The sequence below is a fragment of the Microcaecilia unicolor genome, chromosome 5 (assembly GCF_901765095.1).
Source record: "Microcaecilia unicolor chromosome 5, aMicUni1.1, whole genome shotgun sequence".
NCBI lineage: Eukaryota > Metazoa > Chordata > Amphibia > Gymnophiona > Siphonopidae > Microcaecilia > Microcaecilia unicolor.
The window spans coordinates 50,098,416-50,122,960 of record NC_044035.1 but is presented as its reverse complement, the minus strand read 5'-3'; the positions used below and the strand labels follow the sequence as shown (position 1 = coordinate 50,122,960).

At 43.2% G+C, this 24,545-nt stretch overlaps 1 protein-coding gene across 2 annotated transcripts in view; it reads right to left on the bottom strand.

Annotated features, from left to right (window-relative positions):
• The window catches only part of PPRC1 (PPARG related coactivator 1), a 94,707-nt gene that overhangs the window by 40,672 nt on the left and 29,490 nt on the right, over positions 1 to 24,545 (bottom strand). For both annotated transcript variants that reach the window (XM_030202869.1, XM_030202870.1), the window contains exons 4-6: positions 14,229 to 14,336; positions 8,697 to 12,912; positions 3,421 to 3,474 (exon numbers count right to left, since the gene is read on the bottom strand). In XM_030202869.1, coding sequence (XP_030058729.1) covers positions 3,421 to 3,474; positions 8,697 to 12,912; positions 14,229 to 14,336 — 4,378 coding nt within the window. The remainder of the gene's footprint in view (positions 1 to 3,420; positions 3,475 to 8,696; positions 12,913 to 14,228; positions 14,337 to 24,545) is intronic.

The window sequence follows — 24,545 nt, the reverse complement described above, 5'->3', positions numbered from 1 at the left end:
GGAAGAGGAGAAAAACTGCACATGGATGGAGAAAATAGGCAAAAGCTAGATCCATCTTATACCTCCTCCAGTCAATTCCATGGAGGAGGACCCAGCTTTTACTTATGGATGCAGGGCAACAAAAGAAGAAGAAAGGAGGAAAGTAAAGAAATAAATGGAAAGAAAGCCCTGGAAACGGAGTTAAGAGAACAGATAGAGAGCAGCAGAATCAGAGACTGGGACCAATATGGATAGAAAAACAAAGTCACCAGACAACAAAGGTAGAAAAAAATCATTTTATTTTCATTTTAGTGTTTGGAATTTGTCTTATTTTGCACTGGGTATACTGGAGCTGTAACAGCTTACAGAAATTATTTATAATGAAAAAAAATCACATTATTTTTTCTCCTATACTAGTATAATATTTTCAATGATGTCTGTTTATATGCGCCATGGCTGGTATAAGGGGTGTGGCTAATGTGGGTGTGGCTATAATAGGGGCGGTGCCATGTGTGGTGACCCCGCCCACAATGAGTACCGGCACCTTTTTTTCTACAAAAAAAGCACTGCTGATTGGATAAATGTAACACTGGGGCATGCTACAGAGGTACATTTCCTAGATGGAATCAAGGAGCAGCTGGTTCAGAAATCAACAAGACAGGAAGCAATTTTTGACCTAGTCCTCAGTGGAGCGCATTATCTGGTGCAGGAGATAATGATGCTGGGGCTATTTGATAACAGTGAACATAACTATCAGATCTGATTTAATAACTGGAGTAAATACACAAAGGAAATCCAACAGATTAGCATTTAACTGTCAAAAAGGAGACTATGTTAAAATGAGGAAAATGGTCAAAAAAATCTTAAGAAAAGAACAGCAAAGGTCAAAAATTTACATCAAGTGTGTATGATGTTCAAAAATATCATCCTGGAAGCCCAGACCAGACATTCTATTTATTAAAAAAAAGGCAGAAAGAAAGCCAAATGATAGCCAGCATGGTTAAAAAGTTAGGTGAAGGAGGCTATTAAAGCTAAAAGAACATCCTTCAGAAAATGGAAGTAGTCAACTGAAGATAACAGGAAACAGCAAAAGGAATGGAAAGTCAAATGCAAAGCAATAAGGAAAGCAAAGAGACTCTGAAAATATTGCCTAGGAGGTAAAACACACATAATAAAAACTTTAGGTATATAAGTAGCAAGAAGCTGGTAAAAGAATCAGTTGGAACACTAGACGATTGAGTAAAAGGGGCACTCAGGAAAGGCAAGGCCATAGTGGAGAATTAATTCTTTGCTTCAGTCTTCACCAAAGAAGATGAGAGACACACCAGTGCCAGAAATGGTATTCAATGCTGATGAGTCAGAGGAACTCAAAAGTTCTGTAAACCTGGAAGATGTAATGGGCAATTTGACAAATTAAAGAATAGCAAATTGCCTGGACCAGATGGTATACATCCTAGAGCACTGATAGAACTGAAAAATGAATTTACAGAGCTATTGTTAGTAATATGTAAATTGTCATTAAAATCAAGTATGGTACCAGAAGATTGAAGGATGGCCAATGTAATGCCAATTTTTAAAAACGGTTCCAGAGGTGACCCAGGAAATTACAGACTGGTGAGCCTGACATCAGACTCTGCCATTTTGCCTGGCAGAAACAAAATTGAGCACATACATAGGCATGGATTAATGAGGGAAATCTTGCCTCACCAATCTGCTACATTTGTTTGAAGAGGTGAACAAACATATGCATAAAGGTGAGCCGGCTGATATTGTATTTTCAAAAGCATTTGACAAAGTACCTCATGAACGACTCCTGAGAAAATTAGAAAGTCCTAGGATAGGATACTGTCCTACTGTGGATTAAGAAATGGATAAGAGAAAGAAAAAAGTAGGGCTAAATGGTCCATACTCTCAATGGAGAAGGGTAGATAGGGGGGTTCCCCAGGGGTCTGTGCTGAAACCACTGCTTTTTAACATTTAAAAAGGATATGAAGATAGGAACTAGTGAGGTAATTTGTTGTTAAATCACAAAAGGATTATGAAAAATTGCAGGAGGACCTTTACAAGACTTGGAGTCTGGGCACCCAAATAGCAGATGGCACTTAATGTAAGCAAGTGCAAAGTGATGTAGCTATAGTTCCGGGTTCCTCTTTCATACATAAATGATGCAAAGTTCCACATTAGGAGTCATTGTTGATGACACATAGAAACCCTCTGCTCAGTGTGCAGGGGCAGCTAAAAAAAGCAACTAGAATGTTAGGAATTATTAGTAAAGGAATGTATAACAAAACTGAGAATGTTATAATGCCTTTGTATCGCTTCATGGTGCAACCACATCTCGAATACTATATGCAATTCTGGTCACCGCATCTCAAAAAATATATAGCAGGATTAGAAAACATACAGAGAAGGGCAACAAATGTGATAAAAGGGGATGGGATGACTTCCCTATAAGGAAAGGCTCAAGAGGCTAGGACTCTTCAGCCTGGAGAAGAGACTACTGAAGGGAGATATGATAGAGGTCTATAAAATACTGAATGGAGTGGAACAGGTAGATGCAAATCGCTTTTTTACGCTTTCCAAAAGTACAAGGACTTGGGGGGGGGGGGGGAGGCACACACAATGAAGCTACGAAGTAGTATATTTAAAACAACTCTGAGAAGCATGTAATTAAACTGGAATTCGTTACCAGAGAATATCGTAAAAGCAATTAGCTTAGCAGGGTTTTAAAAAGGTTTGGATAATTTCCTAAAAAAGATGTCCATAAGCCATTATTAAGAAGGACTTGGGGAAATCCACTGCTTATTTCTAGGATAAGCAGCATAAAATCTGTTTTACTGTTCTGGGATCTTGCTAGGTACTTGGACATAGACTGGCCACTGTTGGAAACAGATACCGGGTTTGATGGGCCTTTGGTCTGTCGCAGTATGGCAATGCTTATCTTCTTAACCTTGTTCCAGTTTACTCAATCCACTTTAATCTGGAGTTCAGAAAATTCCAGGTTTTAGGGTAAGCAAAGCACGACCAGTTATACAGATATACAGGTTAACAACATTTTTATCAAAGTACATCATTTTAAGGACATATCAATTAAGGGTTACTCTAGGCACCAAGAAAATTAATTAGCATAAATGAGCATAAACCGCTTTGATGTAGCCTAACAAAAGGTGGTATATCAAAGACAGAACAGAAAAAACTGAAAAACTGATTAGTAGTGCCAATCAAGGCTTCAAAGGTGAGAATGTCCTCAAATCTGTATCTATCTGCAAATTGAATCTGTGACCTCTCTAGCCATCTCTATCACTTTTGTTGTCAAGCAAAGTTGTAGTTGACATTTCCAGTAACTAGGGCAGCTGAGGACCCAATGCTGTCAAGAGTAAACCAATAGTTTGACATTGTCAATACAATGCTCCAAAAGGCCCTCTGAACTGTTCTTTTTACCTTCAGATTCTTCAAACTGCTCCAGCAGACTAGTGAGGTCAGAAGCTTCAATTCCTAAAAAGAAAACACACATACAAATAAATAAAACTCATGAAATTGAAAGCAACATGCTGCTATGCTCCTGCTCAAAATGAAATATCCTCAAAAACTCTTACTTCCAGATTTGTAGGTCCTTAGAACAGTATCATGGCCAGGTACTTGTGATCTGGATTGGCCACTGCTGAAAATAGAATACTGGGCCTGATAGGCAAATAAAGCAAGAATTGTGGGAAAAACTTGGCTGGTAGAGATTTTGCAGACACTGGGAAGATTCAGAACCTATGTGAGGGAAAAGGGGCTGTGCTGGCAAGCCCTTATGCAAATCACATCATTTGTTGTTGGAACCGCTACTAACATTCCTTTCTTGGCAACAACTTACAGAACAGCAAGTCCACATTCAACTCCACGACTGGCTAAATGAAAGTAATTGTCTAGACCCATGTCAATCTGACTTCAGACCTGGGTACGGAACAAAGAGTTCTTGTGTCCGTTCTCAATCCGCACAGAAACCGTGACAGGGATCTGCCTCAATACTAGTGTTGCTGGATTTCTCAGCAGCCTTCAACACTGTGGATCATATCCTGCTTGCAAGACTGGCAGAAAAGGGTATCATAAATGTACTATTCTGTCAAATACAAATAATGAAAATGATTATTGCTTTCTTTTCTTCTTCTTCCTGTTTTTCTCTCTCCTTTTCCTTAATTAGTTATTATGTACACTGCTCAGGCGGCCTGTGGACCTGGGGCAGTATATTAAGAAATTAAATAAACTTGAAAAATAAATAATAAAAGAAGCAACATGAAATCAGAGATCAAGTGTTTATTTCAGTAGGATTTAGCATAGTAGTGCCCTGGATTATTTGTAATCAAAGTTATATCACTATTCAGCCGAATACGAATAATGTATTTGGGCCGAATCAAATCAAATACAAATATTCAGTACAGCCCTAGTATTTACATGGTTCAAATCCTATTTGTCAGTTCTCTTCAACAGCAGCACATCATTACCTTGGGCACTGAACTGTGGGGTGCCACAGGGATCCATACTGTCTCCCATTTAATTTTATACCTACCTCAAACCTCTGGCTGAGCTGCTTCGGTCAACTGGCACAAAATTCTACATCTATGCTGATGTGCAACTACTCATGCCCACTGAACCAGATCTACCCACAGCTTTGAATAAACTGACTGCCTGTATAACTGCAACACACAACAAACTGCCTGAACCGAAGCAAAAAATACAGATTGTTTGGGAACCTAACACAAGGACAAATATCTGACTTCAAAATACGTTTTGGGAAGTATGAACTCTCCCTAAAAACACAGGTCAAGAATCTTGGAATACTGCTGCACTCTCTCTGATCCTGCAAATTCAAACAACCTTTATAAATTGTCCATCACCTGTGGCAACTACAAAATCTCTCTTCGTATATTGAAAGGACGAGTCTGACCACAGTGGTCCATGCCATGATAACATCACGACTAGACTACTGTAATGCCCTGTACATTGGTCAAACCAAAAAGAGCTTGCACCAGCTCCAACTAATTTAGAATGCTGCAGCCTGACTGACACAAGGCTGCAAGTGGTGTGATCACATCACACCCTTCCTGCAAAAACTACACAAGCTACCAGAACCTTACAGGGCTAAATTTAAAGCTCTATGTTTGATTTTCAAGGTCCTCAGACAACATGGGCCAGAATATTTAAAGAATAAGTTAGTCCTATACACAGCTTTGAGACCTCTAAGGTCCTTCTCTAGGTGCATCACTATCTGTACGCTCATCAAAGAAAATTGTACAACGTGATATCTGCCAAAAAAACCTTCTCAGGAGTAGCTCCCATACTCCCAGAGGGGCTGTCAAACTCAAGACTACCTCTACTTCAGGAAGCAGATGAAAGCCTGGGTCTTCTCACAAGCCATTAATACATGTGGTAATTAACTATACACTCGCTCTGCGCCTGGACTAGCTTGCTACACATCCTGTAGCTTAGATCAGTTCCTCATATCTTGTTTAACTGTACAAAGAACTTGCCTCAAGTTTACCCACCCATCTATTTATCCCAACTGACTCTGTACTACCCATCTTATCCCCACCTATATCTGCACTTGGCCCCTCAGATACAGAAAACCATTAGCAACATATCTATGCTATTTGAATGTTCTATTGCATTGCTTATTAGGTGTTTCATTGGTATTATGCTGACATTGTATTACATTTTTGTTATTTGGATATTCTTGCTCCATACTTGAGTTCATCTCCCCCCTTATCATTGCTCATGCAACTGTTTCATTAAGTGGAGAGGCAACAGGGTAGTGCAAGAGAATACAAAGCTAGAAGATTTGTGTGAAGATAGTTTCACCACTAGAGGACTTCTTCAACACTATATACAGACAACAGTAGGATATGGTACCCCAGCTAATGACTCTGATCAATCTAGATGGGAGCGGGAGTTGGGCTGCCATTTTACTATTAAGCAACAGAAGCAAATGGAAAGATATCTAGGTAAGACCTCTATAGAGGTCTAAATGCAAGAAAATGGTTAAAAGGTGGTACCTGACTACAAGTAAGCTTTCACAATACTACCCAGGTGTCGACATCTTAAAGTTGAAGGAAGTATGGGAACGAGAGAACAATGGCCCACATATAATTGTGCTGCCCAAGAATGAAGACATATTGAACAATGATACAGCATGGAATTAAATGCATAATAAACGTACTAGGTTCCCATTGGATGTCCACCTTTCCAATAAATCTCTAAATTCTAACTCATAGAACCACAAAATGTTTTAGTTAAGCATTTTTTAATTGTAGCCAAATTGAATGTAGCTTCTTCATGGAGCTACTGGTTAATAAGTGTGTGGGACACGTACAGGATGCATAAGTTGACTGTGCAGCACAAGGAAGGATGGCAAAGTTTGAGAAAATTTGGGCTTCATTTGGTAAGGCGTATGATGACTCCATGTCTATCCTAAGTATTCTTGTAAGGGGTTTTTCTTTTGACTTTATTTGTAAGTAGTGGATGAGTGCCAGAGGTGCTGGTCTATTTGAGTGGTAAAAGGGAACTTCTCTGACATAGTAATGGGTGGGTTGAGTATGGTGGTGTTGGGGGTTTTGCTTCAAGATGTTTGTTCACTTCAAATTAAAGATAAATTCATTCTATTAGCAAAACTCTTTGATCAAAAAGCTTTAAGTACCCTGGTTCATGCCTTAGTCTCGTCTAACTTAGATTACTGCAATGTCTTGTTTCAAGATCGTTATGCAAGTTATGACAAGCACTTACAATTAATTAAAAATGTTGCTGTTAAACTGGTCTCTGTATCCTCACATTACTCCCTTACTAAAGGCTGAACGTTGGCTACTAGTAACCTATACGATTCCCATTAAATTGCTGCTGTTAGTCCATACAAGTGTTATGATTCTGATGAACCACTTTTGTTTCAATATCTGATTCCATACTCATCCTCCCATAACCTTGAGGTCATCCCAGCAAAACTGGTTGGTTATTCCTTCCTTTCGGGTTATTTGTGTGCATACCATTCACCATTCAGTATTTAGTGTTATTGTTTCATTCTTTGGAATATTCCATTGCATCTTAGACTAAAGGAGAGGTTTTCAACCCAGTCCTCAGTGAACAGAGCCAGTCGGGGTTTTCAGGATATTCCCCATTCAATGGGAGATATCCTGAAAACCTCAACTGGCTGGGTGTGCCCCGAGGACTGGGTTGAAAGCCCCTGGATTAGCATCTTCTCAAAACTTCAACACTGGCCTCAAGACATTTTTCTGTACCTAGGTGTTTCCGCATGGGTGAGTACCAGGTAGGGACTGGAGTCTTGGGATGTGTTAACAGCAGATCTACCGATAATTCATTTTACTTTTTGTTATGGTTCTTCTGGCTCCTTTTTTTTTTTTTTAAACAAACACAATGTTTTCTAACATTCAATCAACTTCAAGATCAACAATCCCTTCCCACCCCTCCTCCCCCCTCCCCTTCTTCTGTCTCCTCTTTTCCATTACCAATTGTACTTCTCTTTCCCTAATAATTTTATAAAACTTTGTATACTTTTTATTTACTTGCATTTTTTTATATTTAATACCTGAATATTTTTATGTAAACACCCAGACACTTCTCTAATAAGTGGTATATTCAAATATTTGAAACAAAGCAAAATGATAAAAGATAGGACATTGTTAGAAAGGGAATGGGTGACATAGCATGGATGGAGAACTTGTACTGGCATTTCATTGGCTCCCCACAGAAGCACAAATTGCTTTGCTTTTAAACTTTGTTGTTTAGTTTTTAAAACATTATATGGTGATGCTCCAGATGACTATTATCTTTGACCCTTAAAAGAAGTACCTAGCAAAGTGTGGATCATCTTATTTTGAAGCTATCTTTGAAAGGTGTAAAATATAGATCGCTATATAGTCAATCTTTAGTTTTCCATCCCATTAGAATTTAGAACTTTCTTCAACAGGATATTTTTCTTCTGCTTATTTGTCATTTCAGAGAAAATTGAAAACTTTTTTTTGCAAAGTATGCTTTCTGAATTTCTGAGATTAACTTATGTATAACTATATAAATCATACTTTTTCTTCTGGCACCTATATTTTTTATTTTATTTATTGCATTTGTATCCCACATTTTCCCACCTTTTTGCGGGCTCAGTGTGTTATGCTTAGGTCTTTGCTACCCGCCTTGCACTGTTTTTTTTTCCCCCAAGGGATTTGGCAGGATACTAGCCTCTAGTATAGTATAGTACAGTATTGTAAGTAATCCATTTTCCTTTTACTGTTGGAACTGGGAATGTAATGCTTTGCCTATTGTTTAACAAAGCATCAGAAAAAAAAAATTACAAGAAATGCTAGGGGTGGGCAATCATTTAACACAGTACATCTCAATGTGTATCACATCATATTGAAGTTAAATGTGGAAGACATTTTCACCTTTCACTTGCTCTTTTATGCACTCAAAACTTTTCATGCATACTATTTACAAACACCAAGCAATAACACATTTCCATCTTATAGGGCACACTAAAAACTAAAGCAATAGAACTACTTTTATAAATTTTAATACTTATATGGATTACAGCCTAAAGCAAATATGTTTTTTAGGACAAGCCTACTGGAGGTTTAAAAAATATCTTCTATGCAAAATTTCAAACAAATAAACATTGTGACCATAGCATAACTCATGCCTCACCACACCCTTTAAGTTAGAAAGCAGACACTCACCTATCTCGCTGATGAAAGCATTCACAATATCTTGCTTAATATCCTTCCGGCTTTTCTTTAATCTGGTGGCTTTCTGGACAGATGCAACAGTATGGAGCTTAGCTTGAGGAGCCGCCGCTTCCGTCTTTATCCCCGTGGTAGTCGGGGGCTTAGCTGGAGCCGCCGCTTCCGTCTTTAGCCCCGTGGTAGTCGGGGGCTTAGCTGGAGCTGCCGCCGCCGCCGCTTCCGTCTTTACCCCCGTGGTAGTCGGGGGCTTAGCTGGAGCCGCCGCTTCCGTCTTTATCCCCGTGGTAGTCGGGGGCTTAGCTGGAGCCGCCGCTTCCGTCTTTAGCCCCATGGTAGTCAGGGGCTTAGCTGGAGGAGCCGCCGCTTCCGTCTTTACCCCCGTGGTAGTCGGGGGCTTAGCTGGAGCCACCGCCGCTTCCGTCTTTACCCCCGTGGTAGTCGGAGGCTTAGCTGGAGCAGCCATCTCTTCCGTCTTTACTCCCGTGGTAGTCGGAGGCTTAGCTGAAGGAGCCGCCGCTTCCGTCTTTACCCCCTTAGTAGTCGGGGGCTTACCTGGAGGAGCCGCCGCTTTCGTCTTTACCCCCGTGGTAGTCGGGGGCTTGGCTGGAGGAGCGGTCGCTTCCGTCTTTACCCCCGTGGTAATTGGGGGTTTGGCTGAAGGAGGCGCCGCTTCCGTCTTTATCCCTGTGGTAGTCGAGGGCTTAGCTGGAAGAGCCGCCGCTTCTGTCTTTACCCCTGTGGTAGTCGGGAGCTTAGCTGGAGAAGCCACTGCTTCCGTCTTTACCCCCGTGGTAGTCAGGGGCTTAAATGGATGAGCTGCTGACATTGTTATCCCCAGGTTCATCTGAGGCTTGGATGGAATCGCTGCTGCCACCATCATAGCCGCTGGATTAGCCCGTGGTTTGGCTGAAACAGCTGCTTCTAGATTATGCTGAGACTTGGCTGGAACTACTGATGGTGCCACTGGGTTGAACTTGAGAGCATCTGGCACTAAATCCATTGTGCCTTGAGTTGTCTGAGATTCTGCTGAAACACTGTGCTTACTCATCTTTTTTAATAATTCCATTATTTTGTAAACAACATTGTTAGCAGACTTAGGGTCCAATGCATGCACATCTGTTCCTGTACTGTATGACTGAGCTGCTAAATTTTCCACTGGCTTCTTGGGTGAAGCAACCTTGCCAGGTAAGGTCTTCATGGATGCGTTTTGGAGGACGCTTTCATGTATGGAACAGTTATCTGTAGCAGAAGTCTCTGAATTAATCTTCACTTCCTCTTTTGAACTGCAGTTCACCTGGGTGGACTGCAGCAATTCTATCTTGCCCTCCTCCGCTGGACCCATGTGTTTCACCTCTGAAGCATTACTGTTTCTTGCTTTCTGTTCCTCTACAATTTGAACTTGCTTGTTCTGGTTTGATCCTACACGAGACTGCAAATCATGAGCCAAAATAGGCTCTTCCTGAAATGCTACCTTTTGCTTTTCGTGTTGTAGAAGGCTGTCTGTTGAATTTATATTAACTGTGTTACTTCTTGAGTGATCAACTCTCTGGAAGAAAGTATTTGGAGTCGCATCAACGGGAAAACTAATCCTAGCTGGGTTCTGTAATGGTAAGGCTCCATCATTAAATATCACAGGAGGAACTGGGGTAGTAGACCAATAAGGGGGCAGTGGTGGTAAAACTGAACCCCATCCTTGTGCACCATATGCATTAGCTGGAACTGTTCCTATAGGTGGCGGTGGTGGAACAAATGGAGGTGGCAGCCAGGTAGAAACTGGTATAGGTGGCACTGGGGGTGGAGGAACAGACACAGGTTGAACGGTATTAGGTAGACAGCCACTGGCTATTCCCGGAACTACTGGTAGAGGAGGCAAGCAAGGAAAATTAATAGGCTGGGTGGAAATGCAAGGCCAAGTATGTGGAATTGGATAAGGTGGATAAGGTGCAGGACAATGAGCAATTTCAGGAACAGTCACTCCCAAAGATGAACGTGAACTATAATGGTCATCTGGTTTTTGCTGATTTGTCTCCTTGGATACTATTTTGGGTGGTACCTCGGATACTATTTTGGGTGGTACCCCTGAAGTATTAATTATTAAAGGAGTTAAAGTCGGAGATTCCAATACTTTCTCCGATTTTTCCAACTTGCATATTTTCCCTACAACTTGGGCAGCTTTGGTTTGGGTGGGTTTTGTTAACAATGAACCTGCAGCTGATCCAGATACAAGCAAACATGGAATCTCTGCTAATTCAGTGGGGGGCTCAGGAACACTGGGCCACTTGTTTGTAGCAATTTTTTCCTTTGCTGCTTTCTCTTCTGCATTAGGCTTCCGTTGCTGCATTCTCATCCTGTACTCTTTCAGGCTCAGTGACTTTGGTTTGGTATCCTTTGCTGGTTGCATTATATTCAAGTTGTCTTCTACACGTGGTTGTTTTGAAAGCATGTCATTCTCTTCTATCTCCACACCGACTTCTTTTGGAGGGGCTAAAGGAACTGCTTCATTAGAAATGTTCTCTTGATGCATACTAGATTTTGGCCCTGTATCTATGCTGCTTGTCACATTTGTCAGAACTTGAGTTTCTACCATGTGTACACTTGAAATTTGCTCTTTGTTGTTCAATGCATGATCTGGTGGTCTCTTCGCTTCTTTGGTTACTAGGCATGACTTGACAGAATCATTTGTTACTGACTTTTCTGGGTCACTTTCTGTTTCAAGTGGTGCCTTTCTGTCTTGACAGTTTACTATAAGTGAACTCTCCATATTCACTCTTGCTTTCCCTTTAACTCTGCATGCTTTAATTGATCTCAACTCCATTTCAGATTTTATCTTCTCTAACTGCTTAACTAAAAAATCTGACTCTTGTAAGAATGGACCAATTGCATGACTTGAATCATGCTGGTTAACTTTCTGCAATTTAGTTTTGCTCTCCACAATTTCTTGCAAAGATCCTGACTTAGAAGGAAGGTTACTATCATCGATTTTGTTACCGTTTTGGATGCCTTCATTTTTCTTTTTAAAAGATCGTTTGCTCTTCAGTCTTGACTTGGACCTTCCACGTCTTTGACCATTTTTTGCATCATTCTGCAGCTGTTTGCTTGCAAATCCCAAATTCCTGATGTCTACATTCCGACGTTCATCGTGGTGCTTTACATCTATGACTTTTCTTTCTGGTATTTCTCTGCCGTGCTCTTCAGGATCTGTGGCTTGGGAGTTTGCTCCAGGTTCTATTCTAGGTTCACATTTAAGAGTGGTTTCTTGAAGTTGACTTTTCAATTCCATCTTCTGACATAGTGCTTCAGGTTGGATTTCAGACTTATTCTCGACAAAAGTTGGTTCAGTCTCAACTTCTGGCTCCATAGGAAGTGAAAGTGATTTGTACTCTACTTCAACTTCACTCTTCAGTGAATTTTCTCCAACCTCCACCTCTGACTTTACAGAATGTAAATAAACTTTAACTTGTTTCACAAGCGTAGCAGCAATAGGTTTTTCTTGGACATCTACTTCAGGTTCCACCTGCTGAGGTAGTTCTCCATCGCGCACACCAGGAGCTCCCCTAGGAGACATGTCTGTCTCATTGTCTTGAGAAGCTGCATCATGTTTCATTCCAGATCTATCAGCCTGTATTTTGGATCCACCTGTCAACTCAGGAGAAGTGTCTTTAATCACATTGTCTTTTTCTTCCTCTGCTTGAACCTCTGTGCCACATTCAGCAAACCCTGGTTCAGACAGTTGCACTACCAGAGGCATTGCTGCATCGTCTTCACTTGCCATAATTTCAAGTACGACAGAATTATTTAAATATTCTTCATTAATCTCTTCATTTTCAGTCTCTACACATACAGCTGCTATGGTAGGTAAACAATAAGAGTGCATGTATTTCACCAAATCACGAAGGGTAACTTTTTCTGTATTAACGACGCAAGGAGTTCTCTGTCCTGATTTTGACTTGGGTTGACGACTATCATTTACCATATCCGAGTACTCAATCCCAAAGTTCACAAACTCTCTACTGGCTTCTGAGCTGTGATCTTGCTTTGAACTATGGATTATTTCTTCTTCTCCATCACTTCGTTGCTGGGTAGGTCCTTCAGGCACTCTGTTTCTGACACTCTTCCACATATTTCTAGATTTGCTGCATCTTACTGGAGACAAATTGTCAAGGCAAATAGGAAAGACATCCCAATTTTCATCTGCAGAATGGCTTTCAACCTAAACAAGGAAAACAAAAAGCATAATATTCTAACATCCATCTTCACTCAAGTCACCTAAAATATAGAATGTACATGATTACAATATTAATTACGGAACAAAAAGCAAAAGGCGCATTCTAACCTTTTTAAAGAGAGAAAACATTCATTCAATTTCATTTTCCCTAGAAATGTGTCTGAGGCATCTGTAGACAGTGAAAAGCCTGGCAAACCCAACAATCTTATTCAGCTTGGCCAAACAGGATGCTAGGAATTATTAGGAGTGGGATGCAAAGTAAGACCAAAAATAATATAATGTCTCTGTATTGCTCCATGGTGTAACCTCACCTTGAGTATTGTGTTCAATTCTGGTCGCCGTATCTCAAAAAAGATATAGCAGAATTAGAAAAGGTTCAAAGAAGAGCAACCAAAATGATAAAAGGGATGGATCGCCTCTCATATGAGGAAAGGCTAAAGAGGTTAGAAAAGAGACAACTAAGGGGTGATATGATTGACGTCTATAAAATCCTGAGGGGTATGGAATGAGTGGAAGTGAATTGATTTTTCACTCATTCAAAAAGTACAAGGACCAGGGCACACTCAATGAAATTGCATGGAAATACTTTTAAAACAAATAGGAGGAAATACTTTTTCACTCAAAGAACAGTTAAGCTCTGGAACTTGTTGCCAGAAGATGTGGCAACAGCAGGTAGCATATCTGGGTTTAAAAAATGTTTGGACAAGTCCATAGTCTGTTATTGAGATAGACAGAGGAAGCCACTGCTTGCCCTAGGACTGGTAGGATGGAATGGCGCTACTGAATGGGTTTCTGCCAAGCTACTTGTGACCTGGACTGGCCACTGCTGAAAGCAGGATATTGAGCTAGATGGACCATTGGTCTAACCCAGTATGACTATTCTTATGAATATCCTAATTCAACAGTTGAAGCATTCTTCACCATGGTCCAGCATATTTAGAAGTATTCTGTACACACTGTACAACTAGAAAGTCAGTCTAAACAGAACAAGTTTAGCCTTTGAACCACATACTGCCTTACTATAGTGTTTCCCAACTCTCTCCTGGAGGTGCACCTAGCAATTCAGGTTTTCAGAATTACTACAAAGAATACATATTAAAAACCTACATATATAGGAGACCCATTGTGTTTAAATCTCTCATGCATATTCTTTGTGGAAATCATGAAAACCCAATTTACTAAATATATCTCCAAGAGAGGGATGAGAAGAACCATCCCTTTACTTGGCAAATTCCTGACCACCATCTGCTTAATAGGCCATGGCTTCCAGTCCTCTTCGTGTCCATCTCATCACATCTCACCTTTCCAAAGATGCCACAGTTGCCATCTGTCCTGAGCTCCAACTGATTATCTGAACAAAAGACCTCTCGTTCCATGGGAGATCGTGACAGGTTTAGAAACTTCTGTAGCTAATATGGAGAGAAAAGTCAACATTACTCTCAGGCTTGACAATAAAGCTCTTTGTGCCATAAATGTCAGATTGATAGCCTGCCGCTTTAAGAAAAAAAGGCTGATCAATTAAAGAATAAACCTACCATAATAGCATGGAATACCATACTTTAGTGAATTAACCCATAAGGTAAAATTTTGTTATTACTCAATTTTTTTTTCTTGAATCATGCTAATATCCCCCTACCAGCAAATGGAGGCAGACCTGGCACGTTCCTTTTCCAGAGATATCAACCCAGTATAAGAAGCGGTTCAATAATGAAACTTTCCAGAATACTACTGACAATGCTGATATAGAAAGGACTAACAGAGAAAAAAAAAAAAGAACAGGAATACATATACCCAACAAATTTAACATCAAAATGAATTCTCAATGAGAATTTCTTTGCAAAGATACGGAATATAACAATAAGTTAACATAACACAAAAGCAGACCTTTGGAGGAACACTTTTGAAGTTGAAGTCTTCTCATGTAGGAACTGGACTAGTTGGCAGAATTCAAGGAAAATAAATTATCAGGTAAGAATAAAATTTCAGGGAGAATCAAAACACAGTGTAGTGGCCCTCAAATGGAATAAACTGGTGGAGCCCAGGATCAGATGAAACAACTTTTATTGGGGCCTGACATGGCCTGTATTTCTGCATATTGCCTGCATTAGGGGTCAAATGGTGGGCTCAAATGTAGGAGGCTTCCTGTAATGATTCCACAATGGAGTAGTTTAAAACAAACAGATGAGATACTATCACAAAGCTCAGTCCCAACCAATGTGAAGTATCAAAGCTTCAGGACCTTGGGCATGAAGACAAGGCCCTGTCCAAAAGGCACCATCATCCCTAGCATGCAAATGCAGCCTATAATGCTTGATAAAAGCATGCAAAGAGGACCAAGTCACTGCCTTACAAATGCTCCCTAGAGTAACCATCTTAACATCTGCCCATGAACCACCCAAGCCCTACTGGAACCAGCTTCCGATTCAAAATATATGCAGATTTGATTAAGTCTATGATCTACCTAGCCAAAGTGGATCTGAAAGCCACCTCACCTTTGCGAGCACCACTAAACAAGATTAACAAGTGAATTGACTTCAGGAAGCAATTAGTTACCTTCAAATAATGAAAGATTTCTGCTTGTGACGAATGTTCTGAACCCGACTTCATATGCAGAAAAAGTAAGCCAACAAACTGATTGGTTGAGATGCTAGAGGAATGCACCTTAGGTGTGAAGGCCTAACAGCCACAGATAGAAGGTGCTGTCCTCCTTAAAAGACAGATACAGGTCTGCATGACAAGACCTTCCATTCTGAAATGCTTCTAAATCTGTCTTCAAAGATCTTTTGAAGAAACATATTTTAAAGGCTCAAAAGGATCCCCACCAGAACCTTCAAGACTAGGCAATCATGGGATGCTGAGAGAAGAGGATTTGAGTGCAGACAGGCTGCTGACATGAACCCCAACCTCAGGAGCCCATTTGCAGGCATTGCAGTGTGGCTACCCCTGTCTGATGTCAGTTTGGGGGCTTGATGCCCTTTAACATCCAGCTACGCTGTGGTTTCCCTGAGAGAGAAGGATTCGAGTGCAGAGAGGATACTGACATAAAGCCTGTCCTCAGAGTCCATTTGCAGGCATTGATGTGGCTACCCCAGAATGATGTCAGTTTAGGAGCTTGGTGCCCTTTAAAATCAAGTGGCTCTGTGGAATTGGCCGCAAAGACATGACTGAAGGGGCGTGCCCAAAGGGGCACACCATAGTCCTTGGGAGCCCATTAGGAGTACAGCGGGAGCCTTATACTTTTTTTTTTTTTTCCTTCAAATTTAGTTTTTGGAAGAGGATTTCCATGGACAAGTATAAAGTCCAGTCTACAGGTACTGTTTCTTTTGTTCCAGTTAATGTGGGTCCCATGGACAAATGTGCTTCCAAGGAGGATTACCATCTACTCTCTCTGGAGGAATAGCCTCTGAAGAGGAAGTTTCTTTCAGTCCAGCCATTAGGACTCCTCCTAATGTATCATTATCCGATTCCCTTAATCCTCCAGCAGCTGCTTCATCGCTGAAGATGGAGGCGTCTAACTGCTTGAAACCTTTAGTGTTCTCTCTTTCTCTGAATCCTGTGATATTGCAGCTGGTACAGCAGTTTTGGATGTGGGGAAGCAGAATGTTTCCTTGCAAGATTTACGGCAGGCAATGTGTTTTGCAGGATTCTTTTCAGGGGACTACTGCTCAAGTGTGTTCTTTTTCTAAAGATGCTGTGTCAAAGTTTAATAATGTGGATGTTAATTTAAAAATCGTACAGAAAATTACTAAATTGGAATCGTGAGTTTCTACTCTGCAAGCAGTGTCTTCAGCTATTAAAGATCCTCACATTATTCATTTAAAATTGGAGATACCGCGCTGCGTATGCTTTGTAGCGCTACAGAAGTGTTAAAGGAGTAGTAGATGCTAGAGAATGTAGCAGATCTAGAAACTTGTGTTTCTTAAAATTTTCTTTGTTCTTACTGTCTGCAGAAATTCTTAGAAAATATTTCAAAGAGGTTTTGATTCTTCCTGAAGCAGATTCATGGGTTATTTCTAATTATTATTATATTCCTGTTAAATCTGTTAGTGGCTCTGAACAGCTGTTGCTGGCATTTTAGTTCAGCGAAGCCTAAATTTGACTGAATTTCATGAAGATTCCACAAGAGTTGGGTGATATCTTATTTTAAGAAAAAAAAAAAAAAAGATATTTCCTTTTGTGGAGCTAGAGTACAACTGTTTCCTGACATACCTCGGGTGACACAGGCTCAAAGGAAAGCTTTTCTTTCATTCAAGTCTAGGGTCTTGGCTTTGAGTGCTACTTTTATCCTTAAGTTTCCCTACAAAAGAAAATTAGGTTCTTACCTTGGTAATTTTCTTTCCTTTAGACATAGCAGATGAATCTATTACGAGTGGGTTGGGTCCATCAACCAGCAGGGGGAGATAGAGAGCACTGAAAAACCATAGTGCCTCATGGCCAGCTAGCTCCATCTGCCTCTTCAGTATTTGAAGCTTCCAAAGCAGTGTTACACCGCAAAGCATAATAACATGAACTTTCCTCACAGCGGATGAACGCCCCAAAACTGGAGCTATAATTCAAAGGAGGGAATGAACTCATCCTCCTGTAACTGAACAGAAATCCTGAAAACTGTTTTCCAACTTCTCCCAATGAGGGAACATAGCTACAGGAGAAACTGAACATAAAAGTAACATAAATCACATAATGAACCACTGAGGGAGGGCTCATGGATTCATCTGCTATGACTAAAGGAAAGAAAATTACCAAGAACCTAATTTTCCCTTCCTTGTCATCAAGCAGATGAATCCATTACGAGCGGGATGTATCAAAGCAATCCCTAGATAGGGTGGGAACAAGCCACAACACGCGTCAGCACTTGTGCTCCAAAATGCGCATCTCTCCTGGCAGCCACATCCAGCCTGTAATGTCAGGCAAACAAGAGCTTATAAGCCCAAGTAGCTGCACTACATATCTCTTGAAGAGAGTGCTCCAGTTCCAGCCCAAGAAGAGGAAATCGCCCTTGTGGAATGTGCCTTAAAGGCTTCAGGTGGAGGCCGGCCAGATAGCAGATATGCTGAAAAGATAGCTTCTTTGAGCCAACGGGCTATAGTGGCCTTAGACGCTGGAGACCCTCTGCGTGGACCTGACAAAAGAACAAAAAGATGGTCAGAGGTCCTGAAGGCATTTGACATGCACAAATATTGCAACAGAGCCCTTCGCACATCCGGAAGGTGCAACTGCCCGTAGGCTTCTGGAAACTCCTCTTTAGAAAAGGAGGGCAGGAAAATAGGTTGGTTTAGGTGAAACGCTGAAACCACCTTAGGCATGAAGGAAGGCACTGTACGTACCATTACTCCGGACTCTGAGAATTGCAGAAATGGGTCTAGACAGGACAGCGCCTGGAGCTCAGATACCCGTCTCGCCGATGTCACGGCCACCAAAAAGACCGTCTTTAAGGTCACATCCTTCTCTAAAGCTCGCCTAAGTGGCTCGAAGGGCGAACACTGAAGGGCCTTTAAAACTAACCCCAGGTTCCAGGCCGGACAGGGAGCCCGCACGGGAGGACAGAGCTGAAGCACCCCTCTAAGAAACCGTGTCACATCCAGGCAAGCAGCCAGAGAGAGGCCAGCGACCTTCCTCAAAAACATGCTAAGGCTGCCACTTGAACACGCAGGGAATTATAGGCCAAGCCTTTTTGTAAACCATCCTGCAAAAAGTCAACTATCGGTGAGACAGAAGCCCGCATGGGTGTAATCGCTTTACAAGCACACCAAGCCTCAAACTGGTGCCAAATCCTGGCATAAGCCACAGAAGTGGAACGCTTGCAGGTCTGTAGGAGTGGAAATGACTTTACTGGAATAACCCTTCTCTCTCAATTGCGCCCTCTCAATAGCCATGCCGTAAGACCAAAGCGGCAGGCGTCCTCCACGGTCAACGGGCCCTTTGACAACAGGTTCGGTACCAGAGGTAACGGCAGGGGATCCTCTACCAGCATCCGCCGGAGGACCGCATACCACGGCCTCCTGGGCCAATCCGGGGCGATGAGAACCACCTCTCCTTGGTGTAGCAGAATCCACAGGAGTACTCGCCCTATCAAGGGCCACACAGGAAACACATACAGGAGGCCCTGAGGCCAGGGTTGAGCCAAGGCATCCAACCCTGCCGAGCGAGGATCTCTTCGTCTGCTGTAGCAGCACGGGACTTTGGCATTTGTGCTTGACGCCATAAGATCCATTACGGGCTTTCCCCATTTGGCACATATCTGCAGGAATACTTCGTCTGCAAGTTCCCACTCCGCTGGGTCGATCTGATTCCTGCTCAGATAATCAGCTTGCACGTTGCTCTGACCTGCAATATGAGCTGCTGACAGAAACTACAGATGAAGCTCGTCCCAGTGGCAATTCTGCGCGGCCTGCGCTGCTAGTGCTATGCAGAGTGCCTCCTTGGCGATTTATGTAGGCCACTGCTGTCATGTTGTCCGACAGAACTCCGACAGCCAATCCTCCCAGGGTCAATTGAAAGGCCAGAAGCGCCAGGAAAATCACTTTCAACTCCAAGCGATTGATGGACCACTCCGACTCCTCGGGTGTCCAAAGACCCTGGGCATGCCTTCCCCAGCAATGTGCACCCCAGCCCTTCAGGCTGGCATCTGTTACCACCAGGCACCAATCGGGGAGCGCTAGCGGCATTCCTTACCGTAGCATGCTGTCTGAGAGCCACCACTCCATACTGAGCCAGGCCGCAGGGAGCACACGTGAGTCTGCATTGATAATCCTGAGATATTGGAGACTACCGTTGAAGCAGGGAGCACTGCAGAGGTCTCATGTGCGCTCTCGCTCAAGGCACCACTTCCAAAGTGGCCATCATCGACCCCAACAACTGGACTATGTCCCAAGCTCGCGGGCGAGGTATCCTCAGGAGCAGACGGACCTGGTTCTGAAGCTTGCACCGCCTTTGCTCGGGTAGGAAGACCATCCCCGAGGCTGTGTCGTACCGGACCCCCAAATATTCTAGAGATTGAGAGGGGGTCAGGTGACTTTTGGCTATATTGACGACCCAGCCCAGAGATTGCAGTACTGAGACCACTCTGGCTGTAACCTGATGACTCTCTTCTGCAGAGTCTGCTCTGATGAGCCAGTCGTATAGGTACAGGTGAAACCGGATACCCTCTCGCCTGAGAAAAGCGGCTACTACCACCATTACCTTGGAAAAGGTTCGGGGAGCTGTGGCGAGGCCAAAAGGCAAGGCCTGAAACTGGAAATGTATTCCCATCGACGCAAAACACAGAAACCTCTGGTGCGGGGGCCAAATTGGTATGTGCAAGTAAGCTTCTTTCAGGTCCAGAGACGTGAGAAACTCTCCTGGCTGTACCGCCGCTATGACGGAGCACAGGGTTTCCATGTGAAAATGCCGCACGTTCAGAGACTTGTTGACTTGTTTTAAGTCTAGGATAGGCTGAAAAGACCCTCCTTTTCACGGCACCACAAAGTAAATGGAGTAACGGCCAAAGCCGCATTCGGCGGGACGCATGGGGGAAACCTCCCTAATGTGAATCAAGCCTTGCAAGGTCTCCTGTACTGCCACCCGTTTGGCGGCAGAACCGCATCGGGACTCCACAAACACGTCTCTTATCGGGGCATTGAATTCTATTCTGTAGCCTTCTCTGATCAGGTCCAAGACACACTGATCTGAGGTAATCTTGGCCCACTCCTCGAGAAAGAGGGAAAGTCGTCCTCCTATCACAGGACTCGAGGAGGGGGCCGGCGCACCATCATTGAGAGGGTCGCCCTTTTACTCCAGGTCTTGAGCCTGCTGCTGTGGAACGTTTGTCTGAGCGAAAGGAGTTCCTCTGCTGAAAAGGGGCACGCGAAGTGAACCCAGCAGAACGCCCCGGGCGGTACCTTCTAGCTTCACGGAAGCGAGGTCTGGACGAGATGGGAACCGCCTGACCCTTGGAAGAAGGCCGCGGCCTATCCTCAGGTAAGCGCTGGGGTTTGGCATCCCCCAGGCCTGAAATTTCAAAGGACCATTTCGTCGCTGCCTCCAGGCAACAGTCCTGCATGTCCTTCAGGGCAACTCCTCCTTCCACTGGGAGGGTAGTTTTCTTTGTCACAGCAGTGACTACGGCATCCACTTTAAGCACTGCTAGGCGTGCCAAATGCTCCTCACTTAGAGGGTATAATTGCCCCATAGCCCTGGCGACTTTCAAAGGCCCCTCGGGGTCAGTCCATTGAGAAGTGATAAGCTCTTGGATGGAGTCATGCAAAGGAAAGGCTCGAGCAGGCTTCTTAGTACTTGCCATCCTCGGATTACCGGAGGAGGTCTCCGTACTCCCAGGGTCTTCTATAGAGAGGACCTGCAAGGCATCAGTAATAAGCACTGGCAGCTCATCGCTGTGGAAAATCCTCACCGCGGAAGGATCATCTGGATCCGGTGGCAATCCTGCACTTTCTTCTGGCTCTCCAGACCATGAAGGCCTGCCAGACCCCTCAGAGTCCCCACATCCCGACCACGAGGGGGGGGGGGGGCACTCTCTGAGGGGGAATGCACCCTTCTGCGCTTGTCTTGCGGCCATCTGTCAGGGGAAAACACGCCTGACGGTAATCCAAGGCCAGACTCCACTGGAGGGGATACAGAAAGCAGGGCCGCAGAGGACCCCTGCAGAAGAGCTCTTTTTAACATGTATGCATTATACAGCAATAAAACAAATTCAGGGGAAAATGGCTCACCCTGGCATCCCGGTTCCAGTCCGGGGGAAACAGCTCTTTTATTAGCCTCAACACGAGGCGCCCCTCCAGGCTCAAACCCCTCCGCCTCAGCGGGGGTCACGCCATGCTGTTCCAAAATGGCGCCCGCTGCCAGCTCCACGGAGCGGGAAGGAACATCGCTCGCCATGCTCGGGCCGGCGCTACCGTCTGAAAAGTAGGCCTTTCCGAGCCCCGCTGCAGATTTGCGCTTGCCACAAACGGAACAGTGCTTAACTTTCACAGCAGTCATCACCGAAAACGGCGGAAAATCAAAATGACGGATTTGCACCAAAATCGTCCTGAACACGGCCCCTCCCCGGAGGAGCTACAAAATGTTCTTACCTCACCAGACCGAGTCTCCGAGCTCCGGTCACGCAGCACAATCAGAAGAAAACCTCTTTTCTGGGATCGCAGCACCAAAGCGCGATGCTACTTTTTTTTTTTTTTTTAACGCTGTGAGGCAACAGCGAAAGAGGCAAATTTCCAACTCCGGAGGATCAGTAGCGTGGGAAAGGCAGGGAAAGGGTGAACCTATGTGCCTGCATCCACAGCGTGGGCAAAGACAGGGAAAAGGCTAACCTATTTGCCTTTAAAGTGGGCACCATCAGCCACAACACCCCTGCTACAACTAGCAAAAGCACAGGAGCCACCCCAGGCAGATTTTCTGAAGGAGCTTGAACAAGCTGCAACCACCGTGCTGGGGAGATAGAGAATACTGAAGAGGCAGATGGAGCTAGCTCTGGCCATGAGGCACTATGGTTTTTCAGTGCTCTCTTATCTCCCCCTGCTGGTTGATGGACACAACCCACTCGTAATGGATTCACCTGCTTGATGACAAGGAACAGCAGCCATTAGCATGCTTGAAATGCAATCCAGAATCAATCTCGTTTAATTTTTTGTTGCTGTTGTTGGCTTTACTGGGCAAGGCTTGCAATGCCTTTAACCCAAAATTTAAAAATAAATAAATGAGAGCACTACCTATGTAGTGCTTAGCAGACTTATAGAGGAAGTTGAAAGCACATACAAATGAGCTCCCCAGAAAAATAAACTGATGTCTAAAGAGGAAAAGAAAGGCTGATCTTTGAAACACAGAAAAGGTGCTGGAAACCCCATTAGCAGAGCCAGCTACAATACAACTGTGTCCCGAGGGTATTAAGGGCTCTAAATTAAGCTGCACACCATGATTTTTTAACGCAAATGAGCAAAACGACTGGCTGAAGAGTTCCACAGACTAAACCAACTATTTTACAGCTTTTAAAAGAAATTAATGCTGTGTGATAAGGAGCCAAGCAAGTGTGTTGCCAAAGAAATAACTTAAGTAACAGAAATCCAAGCCAACCCAGAAAAGGACAAGCAGTTAGCTGCAGCATTGAAGAAACCTGTGGAAGGCTACATTCAGCATGAGAGAAAGCCCAGCTTGAAGCTCAGACATTGGGAACAGACTGAAATAATAATGCTGAGGAGAGAAAATACCTATCCTGAGAAAACAAGACCCCAGAGAAAGGACTGGTAAGGTCAGGACCTGAGAACCAAATTGCAGATTTCCCACTCTGAGGCAGACCGTTGGAAATGAAGCATAGAGAAGTTTCAAGTTAGCCTCCAAAAGAAGCACTGAAACAACCGTAGAAAACTGGCCGTATTACTTACCCACAAAAACACATGAAAATATGATTAAACCAGAAGTAATTAGTCTTACTGAAAAAGGAACTCCTTAAAGCTTTAGCACTGTCAGTGCTCCAAAACAGCTGCTTATCATCAACATAATAAAAGGAGGGGGGGGAGGAAGAGAGACTCTGCCCCACTGAGTGTCACCCAAACTCTTGCTAAATCTTCAGGATAAATAAAAAGGAGCTAACTTTGACCATTAAGAAACCTCCTGTTCAACTGACAACAGAAACTATTAAGTTAGGAGCTGCAGAGTACATCAACCATCCCCTTGGAGACAGAGAATATACTGAACTTACTATGGATGTGCAATACTTTTAAGTGGTGACTCAAAGAACTACTTTTATTCTCTGTCTCCATCTACTGGTCAATGGACATAATCCATTGAGGACGCTAAGGAAACTCAGATTATTAAACAACCTCAAGCAATTTGGAAAACAATCTAAAGACAAATCTCAAAGAACTAACAATTCAAATGCTCAGCAGTTCGCTAGCCTCACAAGGCCTAGAGGCCTTTAGCATTTTATACAAAGGTGCAAATAGTAGCCATTCTTCTGATAGCAGCCAGTGCACTGAACTACTGCTTCAACAAGACAGACTCTTATGCAATACTCATGTGTGCCTTCACCCAATCCATTACAAACACTGCACTGACTCACCACTGGGCTGCATACTGAGGTAATCATGCATGCATACAAGCAACATAGGACCAGTGATCACATTCCTTGTAATACTGGGTTTGGACCAGACCTCCTGTTTGACATTTTCAACAGTTGACTCCCCTTTTCAGCAAACTATTTTAAACAACCCAAGAGGAGTCTCTTGGATCAAGTACCTTCCCGAGCACCTCCTGAGCACCTCCGAAGTCCTGCTACTTTTATAAGCTGTCAGAAAATAGCCCACCTACACCTTACCTTATCCACTCTTGAATTTTACATTAAGTACAAAATACCAGAATTATCAGAAGCAAAGTGAAGCTTTATATCTCCAGTTTCACTAGGAATCCATACCCCCATTCCTGCTTCAGTGTTGCAGCACAAGTTCTATGGAACGATCTCCTCCTTTACTTGTGACCAAAACCCTCAATTTCCAACTTCAAATCTCAAGGCTCATTACGTCTCCACAGCTTTTCCTCCCGAAATGACCTGATATCTATCAGACCACTTTGCATATGCCATGTTTACATTACAATTAACACTTACAGGCTACACTCACTCAAAATTTAGTTCA